The following is a 22,874-nucleotide window of genomic DNA, read 5'->3' as shown; positions in this document are numbered from 1 at the left end:
TTAGTTTTCCTTTTAGGAAGACTATTTACTGCTAAGGCTCACTAAGTTAACTATCATAAGGCTGAGAACATGACTTCTAAAACAGATTACTGTTTATGTTCAGTTAGGGAGCTACCCAACTGAAGTTTGTGGAGGACTGATCAAGGAGTGGGATTCAGGCTCTTGAGTACTATTACTTATCACAAATCTCATCAAGCTCTTTAAAAAAATAATGCATTTTTATCATAAATATTTAGAGTAGATACTGGCATTAAAATCAGTATCTAAGTCAGAAGTCTGTCTTTAATGGTGAAAAATTCCAACAAACTTCTCAAAGATTTCAAATGTTCCCACAATTACATAGTTTATAAATTAGTTTTAAATGGGAAAAAATATATATATATATATTGAATGGATAAATCACCACTTTAGCAGATCATAAATAAGGTCAAGATATGGAAAATAAATTAACATAGAAGATTTTGCTTTCACATTTGCAACAACAATAGCTAGGTATACTTTCATAATAGATACAAGCAGGTTTTCTAATTGCATATTTGTTACCTCCTCTTCCCCTTTGTTAAATCTTTTCTTCTTTTTCCTGCACCTAGGGACACAGGTACACAGCACAGGCAGACACTCCCATGTGTGAGTTTAGCTGCCGCACACAATCTCTTTAGAGTGATGTTATTAAATATTGGTCAGGGTCTAAGATGAGTAATTATCAACCATATTGTAAGTTAAGTACATCATAGTTAAGTGGATTAGGTTCCGATGTGAGCTTTCAGTGGTAGTGTGCATGGGGAAGCCAACTACTGTTGTTTCTGTAAGAAAATGTATCCTAACTCTCAAAAGTTGTCTAAAACACTTTGGAATATAAGATATATGTGGTCTGGGACTACTATATGTATCTGTTTTGGGAAGAGGTCACATTGGTAAAAGCACTGTTTCTATAACTACTAGCTATTAATAAATGTATGCCTTTTCCTTCACATGTAAATTTATTTTAATTATAATCTCTAATACTGAAAAAAAAGAGTGAAGCCATTCAGAGTAGTGAAATGTAATTACCTTCTGTGATTTAAAAGATGTTTTATTATTTAATTTGAATCTACTTACAATGAGAAATGTCTAATATATAAAGCAATGAATGAGAAAAATGTATATCCTAAGTCATCATTAAAGACAAATCCACAGCTTAACAATGTGACTTAAAAAGAAAGCTGTAGAGCATGCAACTGCACTAACACACAAGGTTAGAAATAAAAGGTAAAAGTACATTTGTTTTGTATTTACATCTGTAAATATACAAATATAAAATTTACCAGATCTACCCTGTAGTGTAGCACTGCTTAATTTCCAAATACAGTTACTCAAAATTCCTACAGAAGCTAGGGATTTAGCTCAGTGGTTCTGCCACCTGCCTCACAAAAACAAGGTCCCCAGTTTGATCCCTGGTATAAAAAAAAAAAAAAAATCCTACAGAAACATCAAAAATGTTCCAGTCTACTTTACTAAACAGTAATGAATACTGTGTTCTAGAGCTATTACAGCTAAAAATACTATTTTTTTAAAGTTAAATAGTTTAGGGAATAATAGAAGTATCATCATTCTTAAATGTTTTTTAAATTCCATACATGTATGTTTTTAAATTAAATGGATCAATTATGTTAAAAAACTGATTTATTTAGTAGAAATCAGTTCCAGAACCAAAGTTATTCTCTTGGTAGAGTGTCAAAATTCATATCTCCAAAGCTTTTTTATATTAATCTACTCAAATAATTTTAAACAGTGTAATCAAGGGAGTCCCTGTTTAGCATCTATGTACTCTACACTGGCAGCTGGAAAGGACTGCTGCCAGGGCAAAGTTCTCTAGGCTCTGATCTAACCCTTCAGCCGATGCCCATGTTTAGTGTTAAACTGCTGACCACTAGGGATCGAAGGCATGGAGAGGCACAGAACCAGTACTTGGTTTGGGAAAAAAGGTGAAGATTAAGATGGAACATTTAGTTTCTCCTATAATCAAGTCCCAACTATACCATAATAAAGTTTCGATCAAATCCTGATTAGTTCTTCCCCATTAGTATACAGTGATTAGATACTGAAAACAATAAAGAAAAACAATTGCAAATACATGAAGAAATAGAAATAGGAATTTTTCACAAGACCTTGGATCAAAAAAAATTACAAAAAGATCTCTTGAAAATAATCACTATTCGTAAGCTTATTAATACACAGAGATCCTCACTTTGTTTAAACTAAGTCATGTTAACTTACTAATAAAATAGTAAACAAACCAGCATTTTAAACAATTTTATAAATTACTTGTTTCTTTTGTTAGCATCACTCTCTCAACAGTTACAAAAATAACACTACAGGACTATTCACCTAACCTGTCTCCATCTCTTGCAAAGTCCTGGGTCCTGGGAAGAAGATGGTCATCAATCTTCACTGTAGATGTCCCCAGCAAAAGGCAGATGCATGTGGCTGCCAGTGACATTGGGCAATCGAGATAAATCTGGCAGGCTCTGAATCCGAGACCTGAGTTCTTTGCGTACCAGGGAAACTCTGGCTAACTTGCGCTTGTATTCCTGCAATATCAAATCATTTTGTTAACATCTGGAGGTTCAAAGATCTACCTAGTTAATGCTGTTCATAAAATCTGGCATTATACTCAGTTAATGTCAAATTTAAAAAGTTACTCCAGTATTGTTTCAATATCACAACACAGGCTATGAAAATATATAGGTAAAATAAAAAATTTTGAAAAAAAATTTATGGAAACAAAACTTTTTACATAAGAGAGGGAGGGAGGGAATGAGAAAGGGCGAGATGTACCATGTACAGGTGCAAATTCCCTAAAATGAATGTTATCGTTATGTATGCCTAAAACATACCAATAAATGTTTTGTTTTTTAAAAAAGGGGTAGAAACCCTTTAAAAAAATCTTTTAACTGTAGACCAATATCAGTATGCCTAACTTCAGCATATAAGATTTCCAGGTATTGAATTTGAATAATTAAAATTACTTATTTATCTTTACAAGTTAAATTGAAACTTAGCAGTTTTCAATTGTTAATGTGGCAACAAACCATCACAGTATTATCAGTAACCAGAACTATCCCCAACAGAAAAACAGCCGTTTCATATTCATTGCTTTTTACAACCACTGCACACTGAAGTTTACATTTATCATTACGTTTAAAAATTATGGTGATGGACCAGGGATTTAGCTCAGTGATTCCGTCACCTGCCTCGCAAGCTCAAGGTCCCAAGTTTGATCCCCAGTACAAAAAACAAACAAAAAAAACCCAATGATAATTGACTGAATAGACAATTAGATCTATTAGAATGTTACTTGTTCATAAGGAAGAATGTATTATTGTACAATTTTTTAAAATTTGGATAGCTGTACTCCAATGTTTCCTTTGTAAGGTTATATATTTTACTTTATGTATTTAAAAACATTTTAACTTGAAAGCCTGCAAACAGGGAAGGAAGCTGACTGAATGCCAGTCAAGATCATCTTTGGCTTTGTGGGAACAGCCCCTCCTTTGGATCCTCAACTAAATCTTCTACATGGGGTGGCAGAGGATACCTTCTACACTCTATCACCTAGTAGAGATGAGGCCAGAAGGGTGAGTCTAGAAAATGGGTATTCTTCCTTTTAGAGAGACTGTAATCTTCCCCCTCTAACCATAGAGATGAGGCCAGAAGGGTGAGTCTAGAAAATGGGTATTCTTCCTTTTAGAGAGACTGTAATCTTCCCTCCCTCTAACCAAGGATGATCCACAAACAACAGAGATTGGGTTACGTGATCATCGGCTTTACATTTTATACAGGTTAAGTGAACATTTTGTTACTTCTATATAGATTTAACTTCTTCATTAGTGTATCTCAACTCTTGCTGCACATCAGAATCACTTAGGGTATTTCTGATTTTTCAAGAGAACTACAGACTGTACTGCATATCAACTAAGTATCTGGAAAGGAGTCCAGAATATATGAATTTTGTAAAAGTTCTGAAAATATTAATACAGAGCTAGAATTGTGAACCTCTTCTCCACACTAGTGAGGCTTCTTTGTATTACTACACTTGATCTTAGCCAAAAGGCCGAAAAGCGATTTCTTTGTAGTACTGAGAATCCTCTTTAGAGGTGTCCACTTTTACCATGTCCTTGTGTCCCTGCATTTCTAATCTGTATTGAAGGTAAAGGTGTTGTAAGATACTTCAACACAGTCCTGTAATCTCAAGGCATGATGTTGCCTCTTGATTTCTCCCTTTATCAGTGGTACAAACTGGAATGCCATGTAGGTTTCAATGTTAGATGGTATATAGAAGGTAAGAACAGTGGTATTTCACATTCTGGGTGCATAATTCTCAACAGAATCTCCTGTTACACATCTCCACCTCCACATGTATCTTGTTCACAACATGCTAGTGTGATAGCAAACACATATACCTTCATCTGCTTCACATCAGTGACCTCCATAGTTCTTAGCCACATTACTCTTGAATACCCAATAAACTCTGGAGTCAGCTCAATATACTGATTCTGTTCACACACATCTAAAATGAATTTATCCTCTGCTTGCTTGGTGCTGTATGTTTTGAGTTTACTGTATCCTTGGCAGTCATTTCTGCCAACCCTAGTTTCTAACTTTCTGATCTCCAACATCCAGACAGTCTTATTTTTTAATTACAAAGAGCTGTCTTTAAAAGGCAGGCAGTGTCATGCACTTGTAGTTCCAGCTACTTCGGAGGCTGGAACAGGAGGATGCCTTGAGGCCAGGAGTTAGAGGCCAGCAAGAGTGAACTGCCTGTTAACAGCCTAAAGAAACTGAATGAAATCCAGTAAATTACCTTACTGTATTATCTAGTACAGTCCTAGAAATTTTATACTGACTCACTGGTGGTTTAGAAAGGGGCACCAAGATCCCAGAGCCTGGTGTGATGACAATGCTCACAATAATACATGTTACTCTGGCTCTCGTGTACACTAATAGACTTTTCTCGGATCAGAACCATAACAGCACCACTCATGTACTCCTCCTTCAAAGCACTTTGACTACTTTCTCTACTGTCCCTTCGCCCACAGGACTGTTAAGTGCTGTAGTGACAGTCCAACACACAGTAGGTGTTTTTGAAACACTGGGGATATACTGTCAAGCAAAATAGAAGTGAGTGGTATCTGAACCCACAGTGCTCCCTCCTTTCCCCTCCCACCTCAGCAAGGCATGGCCTCTACTTTCTCAACTGCTGCCATTCACAACACAGATTACTCTCCTCTGAGTGGCTAATGCTCCCAGACGAAGGGCTTTATTCCCAGAAAGCGTAGGCTGGCAGAATTTCTCACCCTACCACTAGCTGCCTAGAATTCAAGTCCTAAGCTAGGGGAGTTAAGAGCCTGGGAGAAATCCTTTTTTGCCCAGTACCCACTCTACCTTGGATGTGAAGCACTGAGAAAACTGGGTTCCCAATAACTCCTGGCCTCAATTCAGGTAGTGGCTCTATATCAGAAGAGACAAGCTGAGACAACCTCAGACTGCTTTCTCCTCTTCACCAAGAGTGGGGTTATCATTCAGGGAAAAGCTTCCCACTGTACCCACCCCCAGGGCCAGAGCCCCAACTCAAGAGTTAGGTCTATGGGAAGAAGCAGGCAGTAAAATAGTTCCTAATCTCCAAATCAGATAAATACAAAACAATCCATAGACCTATCAAAGCAAAAATGCAGAAAATTAAAACAAAAAAATCTTGAAAGGAGGGAGAGTAACATTCTACTTCTCAGAAGGAACTCCAGAAAGCAGCAGGAAAATATTCCAAGTGCTCAGAGGAAAAAACTTCCAACCAAAAATGTTAAATCTGGCAAAGCTACCTCAAAAATTAAAACTTTCTCCAAACAAAAATGGAATCTGTTGCTAGCAGACCCACCTTACAGAAATAATAAAGGATAAAAATTACAGAAAATATTAAGATAAAATATTAGGATAAAAACAAATGACCTCAAAATTATTGGAATCTGTTGGGTGTTGTGGCTCATGCCTGTAATCCCAGCACTCAAGAGGCTGAGGCAGGATCACTGTGAGTTAGAGGTCAGCCTGAACTATATAAGACCCTGTCTCAAAAAAAAACTTACTGGAATTCCCCCCACCCAACCCCCCAAAAGAACCCCAAACCACAAGAAGCCATTGTGATCCCAGCAGCTGGGGGGCTGAGGAAGGAGGATCACTGTGAATTCAAGGCCAGCCTGGGGTGAATATTAAGTTCAAAGCCAGCCTGAACTACCTAAGACACTGTTTCAAAACAAACACACACCAAGGAATCCCAGTAGTTATTATTGTTGTGGACTAAATGTGTGTCCTCTTCTCCCTAAATCTATGCTGAAGCCCTAAGCCCCAATATGACTATTTGGGGATGAGGCCTTAAAGAAAGCAAAGTTGGTATTTTCATAGCTTTCCTATGAACCTAAAATTGCCCTAAAATGTTTTTTTAAAATCTAATGGACAAATTAGTTTTCCCCAGATCCAAACTTCTTTGCCTATCTTAATCTTCACAAAAATCCTAAAACACGTTTTATAGATAAGAACACATTTAATATACTGATTCCCCCTTTACTTGCCAGTGTCAACACTACTACCCTAAAGAATGCAGTCTGATTTTTTTTCCTCTACAATTGTCAAATCAATTTATTCAGTTCCAGCTTCTAAGGCTCATTCCCTCTATCTAAGCCCTTCCATTCTTCAAAAGTTTACCCACAATATGAGTGAACATAAATTTTCACTCTAACTGAAGTCCTTTCCTTTTTTTTCCTGCCATCCTTACTTCAGGCTCCCAGCTAAAGCTCTCTGACCTGTCTTACCAATGTATATGAATGCATGTCTGATGAAGTGTGTCGTATCTTCCCAAAGGCAGGATCATCTTTTTTTTCATTAAGTTCTAGAAATTTGTTTTAAATAACCTAGTTGATTAAAAGGAAATTCATGATAAAAATAGAAGATACTTGAGGAAAGATGTAGGAAGTAAACTCTGCATAGACAGTAAACAATGCCTCTAAACTAATGATTATAGCAAAAAAATGTTATCACATTAAAACTGGCAGAAACATTCTTTATACTGCCACAACCCTTCAACATTGATAAATCAGGAGGTATGACATACCCCTATGCACCATACTTGTTAGTTTGAAATCTGAACCATTAGAAAAATTTAGTATATATCAAGTATCCAAATTTTAATGTTTCAGACCTATGTTAAGAATGACAGGGCCGGGGATTTAGCTCAGCGGTTTGGTGGCCTGCCTCGCAAGCGCAAGGACCTGAGTTCGATCCCGGTACCAAAAAAAAAAGAATGACAACTGCCACTGATTTTTTTTTTTTTTTTTGAGTCAGGATTTATGTAGCCCAAGCTGGATTTGAACGCACAGTGATCCTCGTGGGAGTGCTGAGATCACAGGTGTGCACCACCACACCCAGCTTGCCACGAAAAATTTTCTTGCTCTAGACACAATGTCCTACAATGTGCTATTACTCATTTTTATTTATTTTACTGAAGTTATTAAAGATACTGGATTTTGTCTAGTTTCATATCCATAATTAAGGAGAAACATACTTTGTATTTATTTATTACAGTATTCAGCAGAGCAATTGAAGTCAGGAGATCTGGGTTGAAATAATGCCTCTAACTTCTTGCCTATGTGAACCTGGGCAGGAACTACCAACAATCATCTAAGTCTTAGTTGTTTCTTTATAAAATAGGTTTATTTTTGGTACTGGGGATCAAACTCAGGACCTTGCACTTGCGAGGCAGGCTGTGGAACCTCTGAGCTAGATCCCCATCCCTCAAAATAGGGCTATTTTAAAAAGCTATGAGGCTTAAATAAATGTGGGAGTTAGATTAAAAAGTGCTATACATCTGTGGTTATCATTCTGGAATGGCATCATATCATCTTATACTAAGAACATCGAAAAGAGTAAATTTCCCAAAATTCAGAGCTCTTATTCATTTTACGGCTGACCCAGATAGTTGTTCTAAAATTCTAGTTGCTTTAGATAAATGATTTAACTATTTCTGAACTTACATATTTTCACAGCTGCCATTTTCTTACAAATGCTAATAATCTGAACTGAACCCATACGGGGATCAGTGGTGGCTGATTCCAAACTATAGACCTACATGCTCACTGGCTTCCAATCCATTTTTTTAGATAATTACCACAGCAGAAACAAAAGAGCACCAAACAGGAAACAGAATCCTGATCCCAGTTGAGCTAGTTGTCTTGTAGGAAGCAAGTTTAAACAGTCTAGATTTCAGAATGCTGTGAAAACTACAGACGAGTCACTCCCTCTCTCTCCATTTGTATCACCTCTAGATTCCCGTCCAAGTATAACTATGTCTAAGTTGAGAAATACCAAATACATATTTTTTAAATGTACATGTTGGGCATGGTGGCACATGCCTAAAATCCTAGCACTTGAGAGGTTGAGGCAGGACTGATGCGAGTTTGAGGCCAGCCTGAACTACCTCGCAAGACCCTGCCTCAAAACAAACAAACAAAAAAAACCACTAGCACTTTTCCGCTCAGAAAACAGGGACAATGCTAGCATGACAGACTTTATTCCCAATATTTCATGAAGATGGACGTAGTGGCACATCATTTCCACATGACATCGATTTCCACAGAATTCCAGAAGTAGCATCCATGTAGATATCCAAGCAATTTAGTTTCTCCCCTATAAATCTCAAATTGTATTCTTACTCTGAAATGTTGTTTCAGTTGTGGCTGCTTAAATTTTACCTATTTTATCCTTCTCAGTTTCCATTTCAACTAAATATTTGAGAATGAAATCAGTAGGTTCTTGGATCAGAAAATAACAAACAATACTGAAAATAAAACTAATGATCTTCATTCAAAGGTGCCATGCAGACAAATTTTCAGAACACATTTTAGATGTCTTTCAGTTGATGGTAATTTCACAATACTTATTTCTTTCACTAGTTCTCAAAAAAATCTCTTCCTGATTTTGTTTTCTGACATTTTGTCTCTTTAAAGAGGTTAACATAAAAACCATGGGTGGCGGCATACACCTATAATCCCAGCACTATGAGGCAGGAGGACTCCAAGTTCTAGCTCAGCCTCTGAGCAACTTAGTGGCTCAGCTAGACCCTGCCTCAAATTTTTAAAAAAGGGATGTGACCGTTCAGTGCAAAGGCTTTGGGTTCAATTTCCAGTACCACAAAGCAAAACCATAGTTAACAAAGTCTTTCTAAAGCCATTACCCTCAATATAAGTATTAAGAAGCTCTGACTTTAATTTTTGAAATTCACCATAACTCTAGCTCAGTGGCAGTGAGCCTGACTCACAAGCACAAGGACCTGAGTTCGATCCCCAGTACCGGGGGAAAAAAGACAATCTACCATAATGTACTGCATTTTGCTTGCTGTAGAATTGGAGCTCTTTGCTATGTTAACTAGGAAAAGTCAACTGGAGTGTTGACCAAGATAAGCACAAATTCTAAGACAACAAGAAAATCCAAGACATCAAGGAATTTCTAAAACCGTGGAGATGAATTAAGTCTGTTACCATCCCTAGAGGAAGGAGTGCAAAGCCCAAATAATAGTGCTTTGCCCTTACCTTCTGGAAAACCAATGTTAAAATTTAGTATCTAATCCTGGAATTGCCAATTTTTAAAAAATACAAAACAAATTTTTTCTCATTTCTTTTCACGTTTACCTCTACTTGATAGAGTAGATAAAGACAACTTGGGAGTTGTCTTTGACTGTAGGAAAATATTAACTTTTAATGGGAATTAGTTTGTTTTAAATTATATCATCATATAGTCTTACTTCCTTTAGTTCATTTTAGGGCTCTTACTCTGAAGAACCTCATTACTGCCCAGTCTCATTAGCCTCTTGGATTGCCAACAAAGCAACAAAGCACTGAGGGCAAAATGTTTTATCAGGTTTTCTTTAAGTAAACTGATGCCTAACTAGTTAAGGACTGACTGGTTTCTGAAAACCAGTAATGCCATACTCTGATTGTATGTAATATTAAAAATAAGCTTTATGCATACCAAGATCTCAATTAGCACAGCGACCCAAACCAAATACCTATTTTCCAAAATGCCAACCTTTGTTTTCAGCACTGCATTTAATCTTCATAGAGGCTAGATGATGAAAATAAAACCACAACTAACCATTAAGAATTTCATCCTAGCCAGGAATGGTGGCGCACGCCTGTAATCCCAGCACTCGGGAGGCTGACGCAGGAGGATTGCTGGGAGTTCGAGACCAGCCTGGGCTACATAGTGAGTTCCAGGTCAGTCTCAACTACATAGTGAGACCCTGTCTCAAAAAAACAAAACAACAACAAAGAATTTCTTCCAGAGTCAACAGATATGAGGGGGGAAAGGAGCTCAAACCCAGACACAATGGCTTCAGTCTTCATGCTTAACCATTATACAGTACGTTCCTGCTTCACATATGCTGGAATTTTTGAAAGGGGTTATTTTGCAAAACTATGTTATCTAACTGAAAGATACCTTAATCAACAATAAGATCACTAGAGGAACAAGTCTAACACTCATCCTTAAAACAAAATCCAATAATAAGGAAATAAACTGTGACTAACATAGTCTGTCATTAAAACATCTTTGGCATTACCAGCAGTGTAGAGCTGTCATGTTCTCATGAATATAAGCATATGTGCCTCCAGATGAAATTTTTAACAATAGTAGCAGCAACATAAAGACGTAACAGAAAACAAGGCAGAAAAGAGCTGGTCATACAGGAATGGTGCCCAAAATTGCAGGAAAGCTGAACCTCCCAATAATTATCACTTGTAATCTTCAGGGTAGAGGGACAGAGGGGCAAGTCAGGAGTTCAGGGGCAACATGTAACACTGGTTTTTCCTAAGTATGCAACTTCAGGATCAAGAGGAGAGAACCAATTTAAGGAAACTGTATCTCTACATAATTTAAATGAGGAAGTTGACTTGATCATGTTCCTTTTTCATTCTTTGTGTGACTTTTTAGCAGACCCTAAGTATACCATTCAGATACTAAAGAATCACACTATCTCAAGATTACATCATCTAATACAGTGTTTCCCAAAATTAACATCCTATGGAATATTGTTGAGCAAAGTTTTAACCAACAGGCCAAAAACAAAAGGTTCTGAGTTTATGTTCAGGATCAAACATTTTTAAACACCATGTTCCATGCTATAATCCTGCTCAGACTCTTAATATACTGAAAGCCAGAGTGAAGATCCAAGATTAAAATTTGGTTTGCAACATTTTTCAAAATCATTCAAATGTATTTTTACTCAACACTTATCATCATCTTCCAGAGCTAAGTTATCTACAGAATGCAGTTCAGCAGAGAGGGGTAGGGGCTTTAAGGGGGGAGATGGGATAAAATTAAAATGTATTATTTTATTGTATTATTTTTTGGTACTGGGGATTGAACTTGGGCCCTTGTGCCTGCAAGACAGGCGGTGGAACCACTGAGCTAAATTCCCAGCCTCATTCAACCTCCTCTTGATCCTTTTTAGCAACAGCAAACTCTGCAAGGATAATTTAATTGGTTTTACAGAATTCCGGGTTGGTAAATTCTTTCAAGACTTTTCACCTTCTTTTTGCATGCATAGCTCTGCAAAGAAGCCCACTATATTTTATGTCTTCATTCCTCCATAGATAGGGTGTTCTTCCTCCCTGACTTTTCAAATTTGTCTTGGCATTTATGCATTTTGAATATGATTTACCTAAATGGAAACTATAGCTTTGGTTTGCTTTTTGTTTTTTTTAATCTTGCTTGATGATGGAATTTCCAGAATCAGTGGTTTGGTGCCTGTCATTAATTCTGGAAATTTTTAGCCATTATTAATTCAAAATTATTTCTTCTGCTTCATTCTTTTTCCCTCTAATAGTCTAAGCATATTAAACTTTTCCAAACTGTCCCACAATTTCTAGATGTACTATTTATGAGTCATTTTATATTTTCTCTCTGAGTTTCAATTTGGCCAAGTTTCCACTGACCTATCCTCAAACTCACCAATTTTTTCCTTGGCAGTATCTATAGTATTGGAATACCGATCAAATTCACTCTTTTGTTAGTGTTTTTCTACTTCTAGTACTGTATTTCCTTTTTATTTTTCCCCACCTCTTAATTACCAATTTGTTCTTCATAGTGTCTTTCACTAGAGTCCTTAATGTATTAAAGGTTATCTTGAATTCCTGATCTGATAATTCTAAATCTGTCATGACAGACTGGTTCTGATGCTTCTCTCTTTGGATGATGTTTTGCCTTTTAGCATGTCAGGTAATTTTTTATTAAAACCCAGAAGGGATTTAGCTTAGTGGTTCCACTGCCTGCCTTGTAAGCACAAAGTCCCAAGTTTGATCCCCAGGACCAAAAACAAACAAATGCAAACACAGATGTATATATCAAAAGTTAAACAGGTCTGTCTATAGCATGTGGTTTTGTTAAGCTGACTAGGAGCAAGTCTGTGTTTAAGGTCTGCTATAGACATAGACATTAGAGACTGAAATTTACTACTCTATTAAACAGCTCTTTCATATTAGGCAGTTTTAACTGGCAAAATTATCTTGATGATGCCAGGTGAGGTAATACACACCTGTAATTCCAGCACTTGGGAGGCTGAGGCAGGAGGATCACTGTGAGTTCAAGACCAGCCTGGCTACAAAATGAGACCATCTCAAAAAAAATCTTGATGGCTTCCTGTATCCATTGGTCCTACTTTCTCCTCAGAAGTAAACCTAATTGCTGGGCATGGAGACACACCTGTAATTCCAGCACTCAGGAGGATCACTGTGAATTTGAGGCTAGCCTGGGCTACTTGATGAGTTCAAAGCTGGCCTGGACCACATAGGAGACCTTGTCACAAAAAAATTTTAAAATAATAAAAAAAGTAAATCTAATTACCTCTTTCTGATAGTTTCCAAAGTATCTAGACAGATATTCACATAAATTATATCTGTCCTCAGTGCTGATCTCCCTACCGCTACTCAAAGGGTTTTGTATTTCTTTTGCCACTCTGGACTCTGCCTCTACATAAGCATGGGAAATTAATTCATTTTGCTAAGGAATTCTCTGCATTTGAAAAACTTAGTTCATCGGCATTGCTTAACACCATACTAGTTGTATCACTGTGGTAAAAGCTACACAGGATGACTTTCTTACAGGAAGGGATGCTAAGCCACATCCTCACTACAATGATGCAGTCACATTGGAACAACCTAATATAGACACGTATACTGGTAGTTTTCAGGCAGAGAAAGGGGATGATGAGAGAATGCAGAGCCTGACAGTGATCTTTATTCAGTTTGCACTGATTACAGAACAATGCTCTGACCTATCCAAAACGTTAACTAACAATTAATGCAGTTAATTGTAGAATAAGTGAGTTAAGTCATTAATGAGTTTGAAGCAGCTCTATCTAGTTAACTAAAGTTTTAAGTAAATTGGTACACGAGTACGATACGTGCATTTTTCAAAAATGTCAGCAACTCAAAAGATTCTTACCTCAACATTCTTGTCATACACTGTAATATGCCTTTCTGATATTTATGGATATATATTTTTTATCAAATGAAGCTAAATGTATTTAGCTATATTTCCAATAGTCATACAATAACTAAAACGTCCATAGGAATTAGAGAATTAAACTAAAATACTATGACACAATAAACACTAAAAATTTATCAAGTTTATTGATAATCAGCTTCCTACAAAATATTTTTGCATTCCCTTGTACATGTTTCATTCTTGGTGCATATCTGAGTCTTATTCCAGTATATTCTTGGGAGTTATTTATTAATCCTACAAAACTTCCGAGAATATACTGGAAGACTCAGATATGCTCCAAGAATGAAATACATTTTGCTCCGAATCAATTACATTCTCTATAACATGACCTTAACACAACTTAATATTGAAAATATTTTACAAGAAATTCTGACTTTTAAGCAGTTTCAAACTTTCTCTCAACAAATCTGGTGGATACAATGATAACACAAATTATCATTACTTACATTCTAGCTCTAACACCAGTATTATTTCAACATCTAGGAGTGGTTAAATAAACTATATGATACAGTTACCAATAATACCACTCCACCAATAGATGAATAACGGTGCACAGAAGGAAATGAAGTTACAGAGGCAACGAGGACTTTAAATAATCAAAAAACTTTCAATATTCTTTTCAGTAAATCCCGTTCTTTCTCATTTATCACATATATCTAGTTCTTTCAAATGGTCCAGAAAACATAACTAATTTTACTCACATGAATAAAGACCTTTAAAAAATTCTATCCCTGTATGATATGAAAGAAACAAAGATACAATAAATGCTGGCTAGCTGTTCTATTAAGCACAGAAAAAGCCACTTTGACAACCTTTTGAATATTTTTTTTTCTATTTTTTAGTATTTTTCCAATTTTTCCAATTGGCTATGAGAAAATTCCCACTATCTATATATTATTCTTATAAACCAAATTCATCAAAAGTACTTAGAAGTACCTAACTATAAGATAGATATTGAGGAAAAGTCAAAAGCACTAAATTTTAGAGCTACAACAGATCATATAATTAATTAGGCTTGAAATTCATTTTGAAGGTGAAGAGAATGGTTTTGAAAGCATAAAATTTGTTCAAGCTTACACAGGAAATCCAGAGCCCACAACACCCAGTTCCCACTTCCTTATTTCAGTGCACATTCTATACTCATCAAAGACCAACTAAGGTATACATCCATGTTTATATACATAAATTTGTACAAGATAGCTCCAACTGTTACTTTTTAAAATTATGTTTTGATGACATTTTAATTAACTGTTCAACCATGCTGGAAATTAAACCCACCAAAGTCTTGTGTTTCTAGGCAAGTGCTCCACCACTGAGCTATACCCCCAGCCATGCACTAATATGTGTGTGTGTGTAAAACACTAAACACAGTGCATCAAAATCTTACCAGGACTTGAACGGTATTTTTCAAATGTCCCTTGAATTACAAACACTTCTGCACCTCAGTGTTTTCATTAAAAAAAAAAAAAAAGTATAGTACCTACTGCCTTCAGTAGCACCACCAGTAGAAAAATACTTATAACATAGCTAAGTATTATTTCATGAGTAACAAGTAAGGTGTTATCTACCCTACAATGAAGTTTAAGTAAAACAGCAGAGTTTCAGATTAAGTACTATACAAAAACAGGTATTTTTTTAAAAATCCATGTAGTATACAGAAATGTTTCCTTTATTGGGAGGTTTCATTCTCTTAAGCAGCCTAAGAATTCTGAGACTCTCAAAACAAACAAAAAAAGAACGACATCTAGAACATGCCAAAGCTGACATGATAAAACTCAGCCTAGTTTAGTTAGTACCAGACATCTAGATGTTTCTTTTTTTCCTTTAAGAGTAGGAAAATTTGGGGGCAGGTAGCAATGTGGAATAAGAATAGCTCCTGAGTCAGGTGTGCTGGCGCATGCGTGTAATCCCAGCACTCGGGAGGCTGAGGCAGGAGGATCACTGTGAATTTGAGACCAGCCTGGGCTACATAGTGTGTTCCAGGTCAGTCTCAACTACATAGTGAGACCCTGCCTCAAAACAAAAGTCAGTATTTAAGTTTTGTATGGCAGGGTCTGTAAAATAAAATGGATGCTGATACTTATGCCAAGAAACAAGCATAGACATCACACACGCTGAGTGTGCACATCTGCATATTTGGGTCCAGAGATACAAAATGGATTTCATCTGGCTGACCAAAGATGCCACACTAAAGGAAAATGTTATGAAACTCAATTGGGACTCAGCATCAAATTTTCCAGGGATACAAATGCAAAAGCAATTGCACGGATTCACAGATGTTTCTTTAACATCAGGAAAAAGAGATGATGAAAACTGTTATGCATCTTTTGCTTGACAGATTAAAAGTTCACAAAAATGAGATGAGCATCAAAAGCAGTATCATAGCCAGGCATGATGGCATACTCTGCAATTTCAGCAGTCCAGAAAGCTGAGGAAGAGCACTGTAAATTGCAGCCCAGCCTAGGCAAGTTAAAAAACAGGCAAACAAAAACTCCCATAGCATCACAATCTCTATTTGACCCACTAAAAAAAAAAAATACCACAAAAAAAAAAAAAAAAAAAAAAAAAAAAAAAAAACTTCCAGACATGATCAGTTTTCCCTGACTAAATCAATTTGTTTGGCTAAAAGAGGAGATACTATCTTAAAATGGTAGTCCATAGTTTCTAATTTACTTGAGATATAATTTTAATACTCTGAATACTAAGGGACATAAAAATCATCAATAGCTACAATATTTTGCATTTACAAGAACTGTGGGGGGAGGACTAAACCTGACAGTATATTACTGATTTTGATATACTGGAGTTTCACAGAATGTATCTTTATACATTTTAAAGAATGCACTGCAGCCAGGAATGGTAGCATATGCCTATAATCCCAGGACTTGGGAGGCTGAGACAGGAGGATCACCATGAGTTTGAGGCTAGCCAGAGCTGCATAGAGAGTTCAAGGCCAGCCTGACCTACACAGGGAGACCTTGTCTCAAATCAAAAGACAGAAAGCAAGCAAGAAAATAATGCATTGCAAACACAGAACATCACCTAACTACAATGTCTAAATTCAGCATAATTCCAGTATTCCAAAATCTCACAAAGTATCTCCCTTTTATCTACTCTATTCTCTCATTTCACAAACCTGGACTCTGATACTGTTGCTGTTTCCTTGCTTGCAAACATTCCTTTGCTGACCAGAAAAGGCAATGAAAGAATCAAGTTTTTTCATACATGCTGAGGGCAGAGGAGAGGAAGAAATTACCCAGGGGTCCAGACATTTTTCAGTAGCTACTTTACTATGATTGGCAGTTTTGCTATTTTCAAGAGCTTGCTATCTTATATATTTCCTGAAAATATTTGGTAGTTCTGGTTGTGATCTCTTTACTACAGACTGTATGTACAACCTACTTGTGCCATCAGTGGGCAAGACCCAAAAATGGAGTACCCTAGCAAACAGTTTTCCATATAAATGACCCTCACTCCTCCTGGCTCTTACCAACCCAAAGGGATCATTACCCTTTCCCTCTGCTCTAAACTATCAAGTACAGACTCCTAACCACTGCTACTTGATCCCAGAAAGGAGGAGGAAGAGGCTTGACTCTTCTGATTGTTTCCACTACAGTGTCTTTAGACAAGTGTGCTGGTACTTCTTCCCAGTGTCTCACTTCTGTCATCCAAGCTTTGTCTAAATATTCCCACTTTTTACAACAGCACACAAGAGGATGTAGATTCAATTCAATCCTGTCAATATTCCATATTTTAGGAAGGTGGCCGCCTCTTCTGGAGCACCCAGTCAGTGTCTCTCTGGTGATGGGGGAAGGGGATCTTGAACCCAAGGCCTTTATACTGAGCTACAAGCCCTTTTTATTTGAAGACAGTATTTCAGTAAGTCACTAAATTTCCCAAGCTGGAGTGAAACTTGCAACCCTTCTGTCTCAGCCTCCAAGAGTGCTGGAATTACAGATGTGTGCCAATACATCTGACTAGCATTCTTATCTTATTGGAGCACAGATACTATATATACTGTCAATTTGTCACTTCCTATACATCTCTTAATCTATACTTACTGTTTTGGTAATCTTTATCAGTAATGAATAGAATTTCTTGTATGGAAATGTTTGGTATTTGTACTATCCAACATAGTAGCCAACAGGCATATGGGGCTATTGGTACTAAGAAACTAAATTTTATATTTTACTTAACATTAGTTTAAATTATTTATATAGCTAATAGCTACCTACTGAATAGTGTAGCCCTGTAGTTCTCCACATTTCTCAATCCCTCTGTATATTTCTCCATTTTTTCTCATCTATTTCACATTTACATAATATATACATCTTTACTATAAAGTTGTATGATAAAGGCAATATACCAGGTTTTATGTTATATTCTAATATATACTTTGTCTTCTCTAAGTTCTAGCAGAAAGCTGTAACTCATCCTTAACAGGAAGTCAAAAGTAAAATATTATTTCACTCTTTAAAAGACAGTTAAGGGCTAGGGATTTGGCTCAGTGGTTCTGCTGTCTGCCTCACAAGCAAGCACAAGGGCCCAAGTTCGATGCCAGGGACCAAAAAAAAAAAAAAAAAAAAAAAAAGATATTCTTAAAAGATAGCTAACAACTAAAACAGGCAAAGAAGTAAGGTGACCACATTTTAAATCCAGGTCTCCCAGTTTAATCATTCTAGAGCACTGGGGGTGGAGCCAATATATTAAAGAAATACTTCTAAGAAATAAGAACTACCAAAAAATTTGCAAATACTATACCGAATTTTGAAGAGTAGATTTCATACATAGCAGACAAATAGGCTTGACTCAGTAAAGCCAAAAATCTCAAAAACTGACTGAATATATTTTTTAAAGGTACTGAGAAACCCAGTTGCAATTAAGACAGTAAAACTGCAAGTAGCAAGATAAGTACTTTCTCTTTGTGATGGAAGAAAAATATTAGACATTTGACATGCAAAGAGAATATTCCAGCTAAGCATGGTGCTGTGTACCCACAGTTCCAGCTACACAAAAGCGAGAGGGAAGATCACTTGAGCCCAGGAATTCAAGGCCAGGCTAGGCAACATAGCAAAAAAAGTAAATAAATAAAACACAGAGCATCCCTATAAAACAAGACATAAATTTACTGATAAAATGGCAGGCATGCATGAACTAGAAAACCTATGTTTTTTTCTGTTGCTAAGACTTCTGATGTATTTACTATATGCTGGGTAAACACCCAATTTGTTTGAGTCCCCTATTAGCCATACAAGGTAGGTACAATTTTCTATCCTTATTTTATGAACAAGAGGTCAAATATGTTGTCCAATGTCAGTATGCTAGCAACCCAATTACTGAGTTCCCACTCTCCAGCAGAAAGCTCATCTGCCTCTGCAAGTGTTTAGTGATTTAAGACTAAAATCAATCAAGAAAAGTTTCTAAGCATAGGCCAGTTTCTGCCCTTATCCCTTCAATGTGTAAAAAGATGTACAACTTTATAACTTAGAAAGTATCACAAAAAATGACAAAAGTCAAGGTTTTTAAAGTCTACAGGCTAATATATTGGCCTAATATTTTTAAAAATACATAAACCTATTAAAAACTCCATGGCAGATGTCTTGTGATGGCAGATAGTTAAAAGTTTGATAGTTCCAAATTTTACACAAGCAAAGTAAATGTTAATGCTTTACCAAAAATATGCACATACTACAAACAAAAAGCACAGAGCCTAAAAGGTTTTTTGTTGCTGTTTTGTTTTTTGAGATATGGCCTCATTATGTAGTTCAGGCTGGCTTTGAACTATATATCCCAGGGTGGCTTCAAACTTGCAGCAATTTTCCTGTCTCAGCCTCCCAAGTGCTGGGATTACAGGCATGTGCCACCAAGTCCAGCTAAAAGTAGTTATTACACAGCAAAAACAAATGTCATAAACTGTAATAGTAAGGATTTTATTTACTGGAACTTATTTGAATATTTTTTTGGGGGGTACCAGGGATCAAGCTCAGGACCTTGCACTTGTGAGGCAGGCAGCAGAACCACCAAGCTAAATCCCAGGCCCTTGAATAACTTTTATAGAATAAAAATATTAAGTTTATATTTGATTGCATTTACTTTGCTTACTAAAATTACCCTAAGGTCCTTTTTAGAGACTATCACTTGTACTAAACACATATTTTCAAATATTTACTTCTGTAATTCCTAAGCCCACAGAGTAAGAAATGTAGTCTTGTCCAGGCATGGTAGCACATGCCCATAATGCCTGCATCTAGGAGGCTGAGGCAGAATTGAAATTTGGACCCAACCCAACCCAGGCAACTGAGCAAGACTCTGCCTCAAATTTTTAAAAAGGAGCAGGTAGGGTTTAGGAATGTAGCTCAGTGCAAATGTCCTGGATTCAATCTCTAGTACCACAGGGGGTGGGAAGAAAACAACCTAAATATCTACTGATGAATTATTGAACAATATGTATTCAATGGAATATCGGTTAGCCTTAAAAAGTAAGAAAATTCTGGCATAGGTATACTCTGGATACACTTAGTAGGTGTAATGCTAACATGCCAGTCCTGTTTACATAAGGTACCTGGAGTAGTCAAACATAGCTACAAACATTGGAGCCTGGGCGAAAAGGAGGAAATGGAAGTGTGCCATTCAATGAAGGTCTGCACAATGAAAAAGTTCAGGAGGTAGGTTATATGTGACTGAACTTGACACTCCTGCTCTATATGCTTTAAAATGGTAAACTGCATTTACATGCTGTGTATTTCCCCAGTTTTGTAATTAAAAAAAAAAACCCTAATCACCTTAATTGCATCTAGAATGTCCTACTACTGTAAGACATTATGCAATTTATCTAGTGAAAGATCAGAAAGCATGTAAAATGCTTCTGACACTTAGTGCCAAACTGCCCTTCCCACCTCAGTCCACATAAACCTAAGTGAACAATGAGTTCCCACTTCCACATCTCTTTGCCATGATGTAGGGTGTTGTTTTGCTTAAATCATAGCTGATTTAAGAATGAAAACTAAATTGTATTGCTTTAATTTTCATTTTTTCTTCTATTTCTAGAAATTTATGAAAGAACTACCACAGATAAGCAGACTAAGCTGTAAAGTGATTTGGGATAGTATTTTTCATAGCAAAAACAAAAGAAATACTACAATATAAATATCAAAAAGTTATTGAGAGCAGTATTTTCCAATGGCAAGAAAATAAAGGATAAATGCCAAATAACATGTAGCTGGTGAAAGAAATATTATTTCTCAAAGCAAAATATAACCTAGCTAATAAGCTGAGATTGATAACTGGGCTACAAGTTCAGCTGAGTGGTAAAGCACCTGCCTAGCATGCGCAAGGCCCTGGGTTTAATTCCCAACATGGCAAAAAAAGAGAGAACATAGCCATGTTTACAGTAAATGTGCAAAAAAGACAATATGTCATATATACTATGATTCTATGCCTCCAAAAAATTGTCAAAATGTGTTTTATTTCTTAAGGAAAACATTTATTGGTACATTTTAGATATACATGATAGCATTTTCATAGAGAATGTGTACCTGTACATGATATATCTTGCTTTTTTCCCACATCCCCTTCAACCCCTTGTCCCCTCATTTACAAAACCTTGTTTTTCAAATTTTGTTCCTTTTTTGCTTCCCCTCTTGATCCCTTTCTCATTTGAACATTTTCCTCCCATTTCCCAGTATCTCTTATACATTTTGGTTTTTATTTCCATTTTCAGTTTCTCAGACCAGAGAAACAATTTGGTATTTAAACATGTGTGTCTATTTCCCTTAAGTGTGGTCTCAAAGGGCCGGGGATTTAGATCAGCAGTTCGGTGGCCTGCCTTGCAAGCACAAGGACCTGAGTTCAATCCCCAGTATCCCCCCCAAAAAAGAGTGTGGTCTCAAGGTTGTATCTCCAAATTTTGTTAAAGGTTAAGGGGTAATAAAATTGTAGCTAGTATTTGTGTTATTATCAATGGTTTCTAAACTATGATGAACACACACTACTGTGATTTAAAAACACTTACTGCTACCTGCTGTATAGTTCAAGCCTTTACTGCTCTGCATACAAATTTTTTTAAATTAAACCCTATCTGGACTCCCTACTCCAAATCTCTCCATTTGATCTTCTCAGCAACTACAAACGTTTTCACATACTACCAATGTCACTTCTCCTATAACCATCTGCTCATTGAAAAGAAAGTATACTCCAAAATGTGGTTCTAATTGACTTTTTCTATTTTCTAATCTACTTTCCAATCTCCTCTCACTCCCAACAACCTTCAGCTGCTACAGTAAGGACAAACTGCATAATTTAACAATAACAGATTAAATTCCACTTTTACATTGTAGTGTACATTAAAAAAAAAAGCAGGATTTAATTTGTAGCTTCTATTGCTCCACTAGGTGGCACTCTCACTTTTTACGAATTCAATATACTATACAGTAAGTACACTGAAGAGTACTGTTGACTCGTTACTCATGGTTTCCTTCACATATTAATGTTACTCTTAATGATAAGGAGAAAAAGGACAATGTTGTGGCACAATTTTACTTTCAAATGGCTATTTTCTCTTTTGTTTAAAATGCTCAGCCAGGACCAGGGATTTAGCTCAGCAGTTCGACGGCCTGCCTTGCAAGCGCAAGGACCCGAGTTCAATCCCTGGCACCAATCAGTCAATCAATCAATCAATCAATAAAAATAAATAAATAAATATAAATATAAATAAATAAATAAATGCTCAGCCAAAATTCATCTAGATACTGCCTTTGACATACAGCCCACATAAGTTTTCTTAAGTACTGTAGTCATTCAGGGTTTCACACTCTATTTCAGTTATTCAGTTACTATGGTCCAAAAATATTACTGTAGTGTAACAAAGATTAATTTGGACAAGGGGGAGCGGAGGCTTAGCTAAGTGGTTCTGCCACCTGCCTTGCAAGTGCAAGGTCCCGAGTTCGATCCTTGGTACCCCCCCAAAAAAAAGCTGGACAAAGGGAAACTATATTAACATTTATTATAGTATATTGTTATAATCAGTTTCATATTGTTAAATCACTCAATGAACCTAATTTATAAATTAAACTATACAGGTAGGTATATATGTATGAAAACTTCATATGTATATTTTGGTACTATCTACAGTTTCAGGCATCCACCGGGTATCTTGGAACATATCTACCACAGATAAGAGTGGGCTATTGTAACGGACTATCCTATGATGACTTAAAAATCAGTTAACCAGGGCTAGGGATGTAACTCAGTGGCACCACACATGCCTGCCTGGCAAGGGCAAGATCCTGAGT

General features: G+C 36.5%; 1 protein-coding gene across 1 annotated transcript in view; it reads right to left on the bottom strand.

The window, feature by feature from the left end:
- Positions 1-807: 807 nt before the first annotated feature.
- Positions 808-22,874, bottom strand: part of Rprd1a (regulation of nuclear pre-mRNA domain containing 1A) — a 56,589-nt gene continuing 34,522 nt past the window's right edge. Inside the window, exon 7 of the mRNA XM_010638041.3 lies at positions 808-2,570. Within this exon, the coding sequence (XP_010636343.1) occupies positions 2,421-2,570 (150 nt within the window). The 3' untranslated portion in view covers positions 808-2,420. The remainder of the gene's footprint in view (positions 2,571-22,874) is intronic.

The sequence above is a fragment of the Fukomys damarensis genome, unplaced genomic scaffold (assembly GCF_012274545.1).
Source record: "Fukomys damarensis isolate Sample0158 unplaced genomic scaffold, DMR_v1.0_HiC HiC_scaffold_30, whole genome shotgun sequence".
NCBI classification, from domain to species: domain Eukaryota; kingdom Metazoa; phylum Chordata; class Mammalia; order Rodentia; family Bathyergidae; genus Fukomys; species Fukomys damarensis.
The sequence above is the reverse complement of the archived record's forward strand: the minus strand, read 5'-3'. Positions and strand labels throughout refer to the sequence as shown.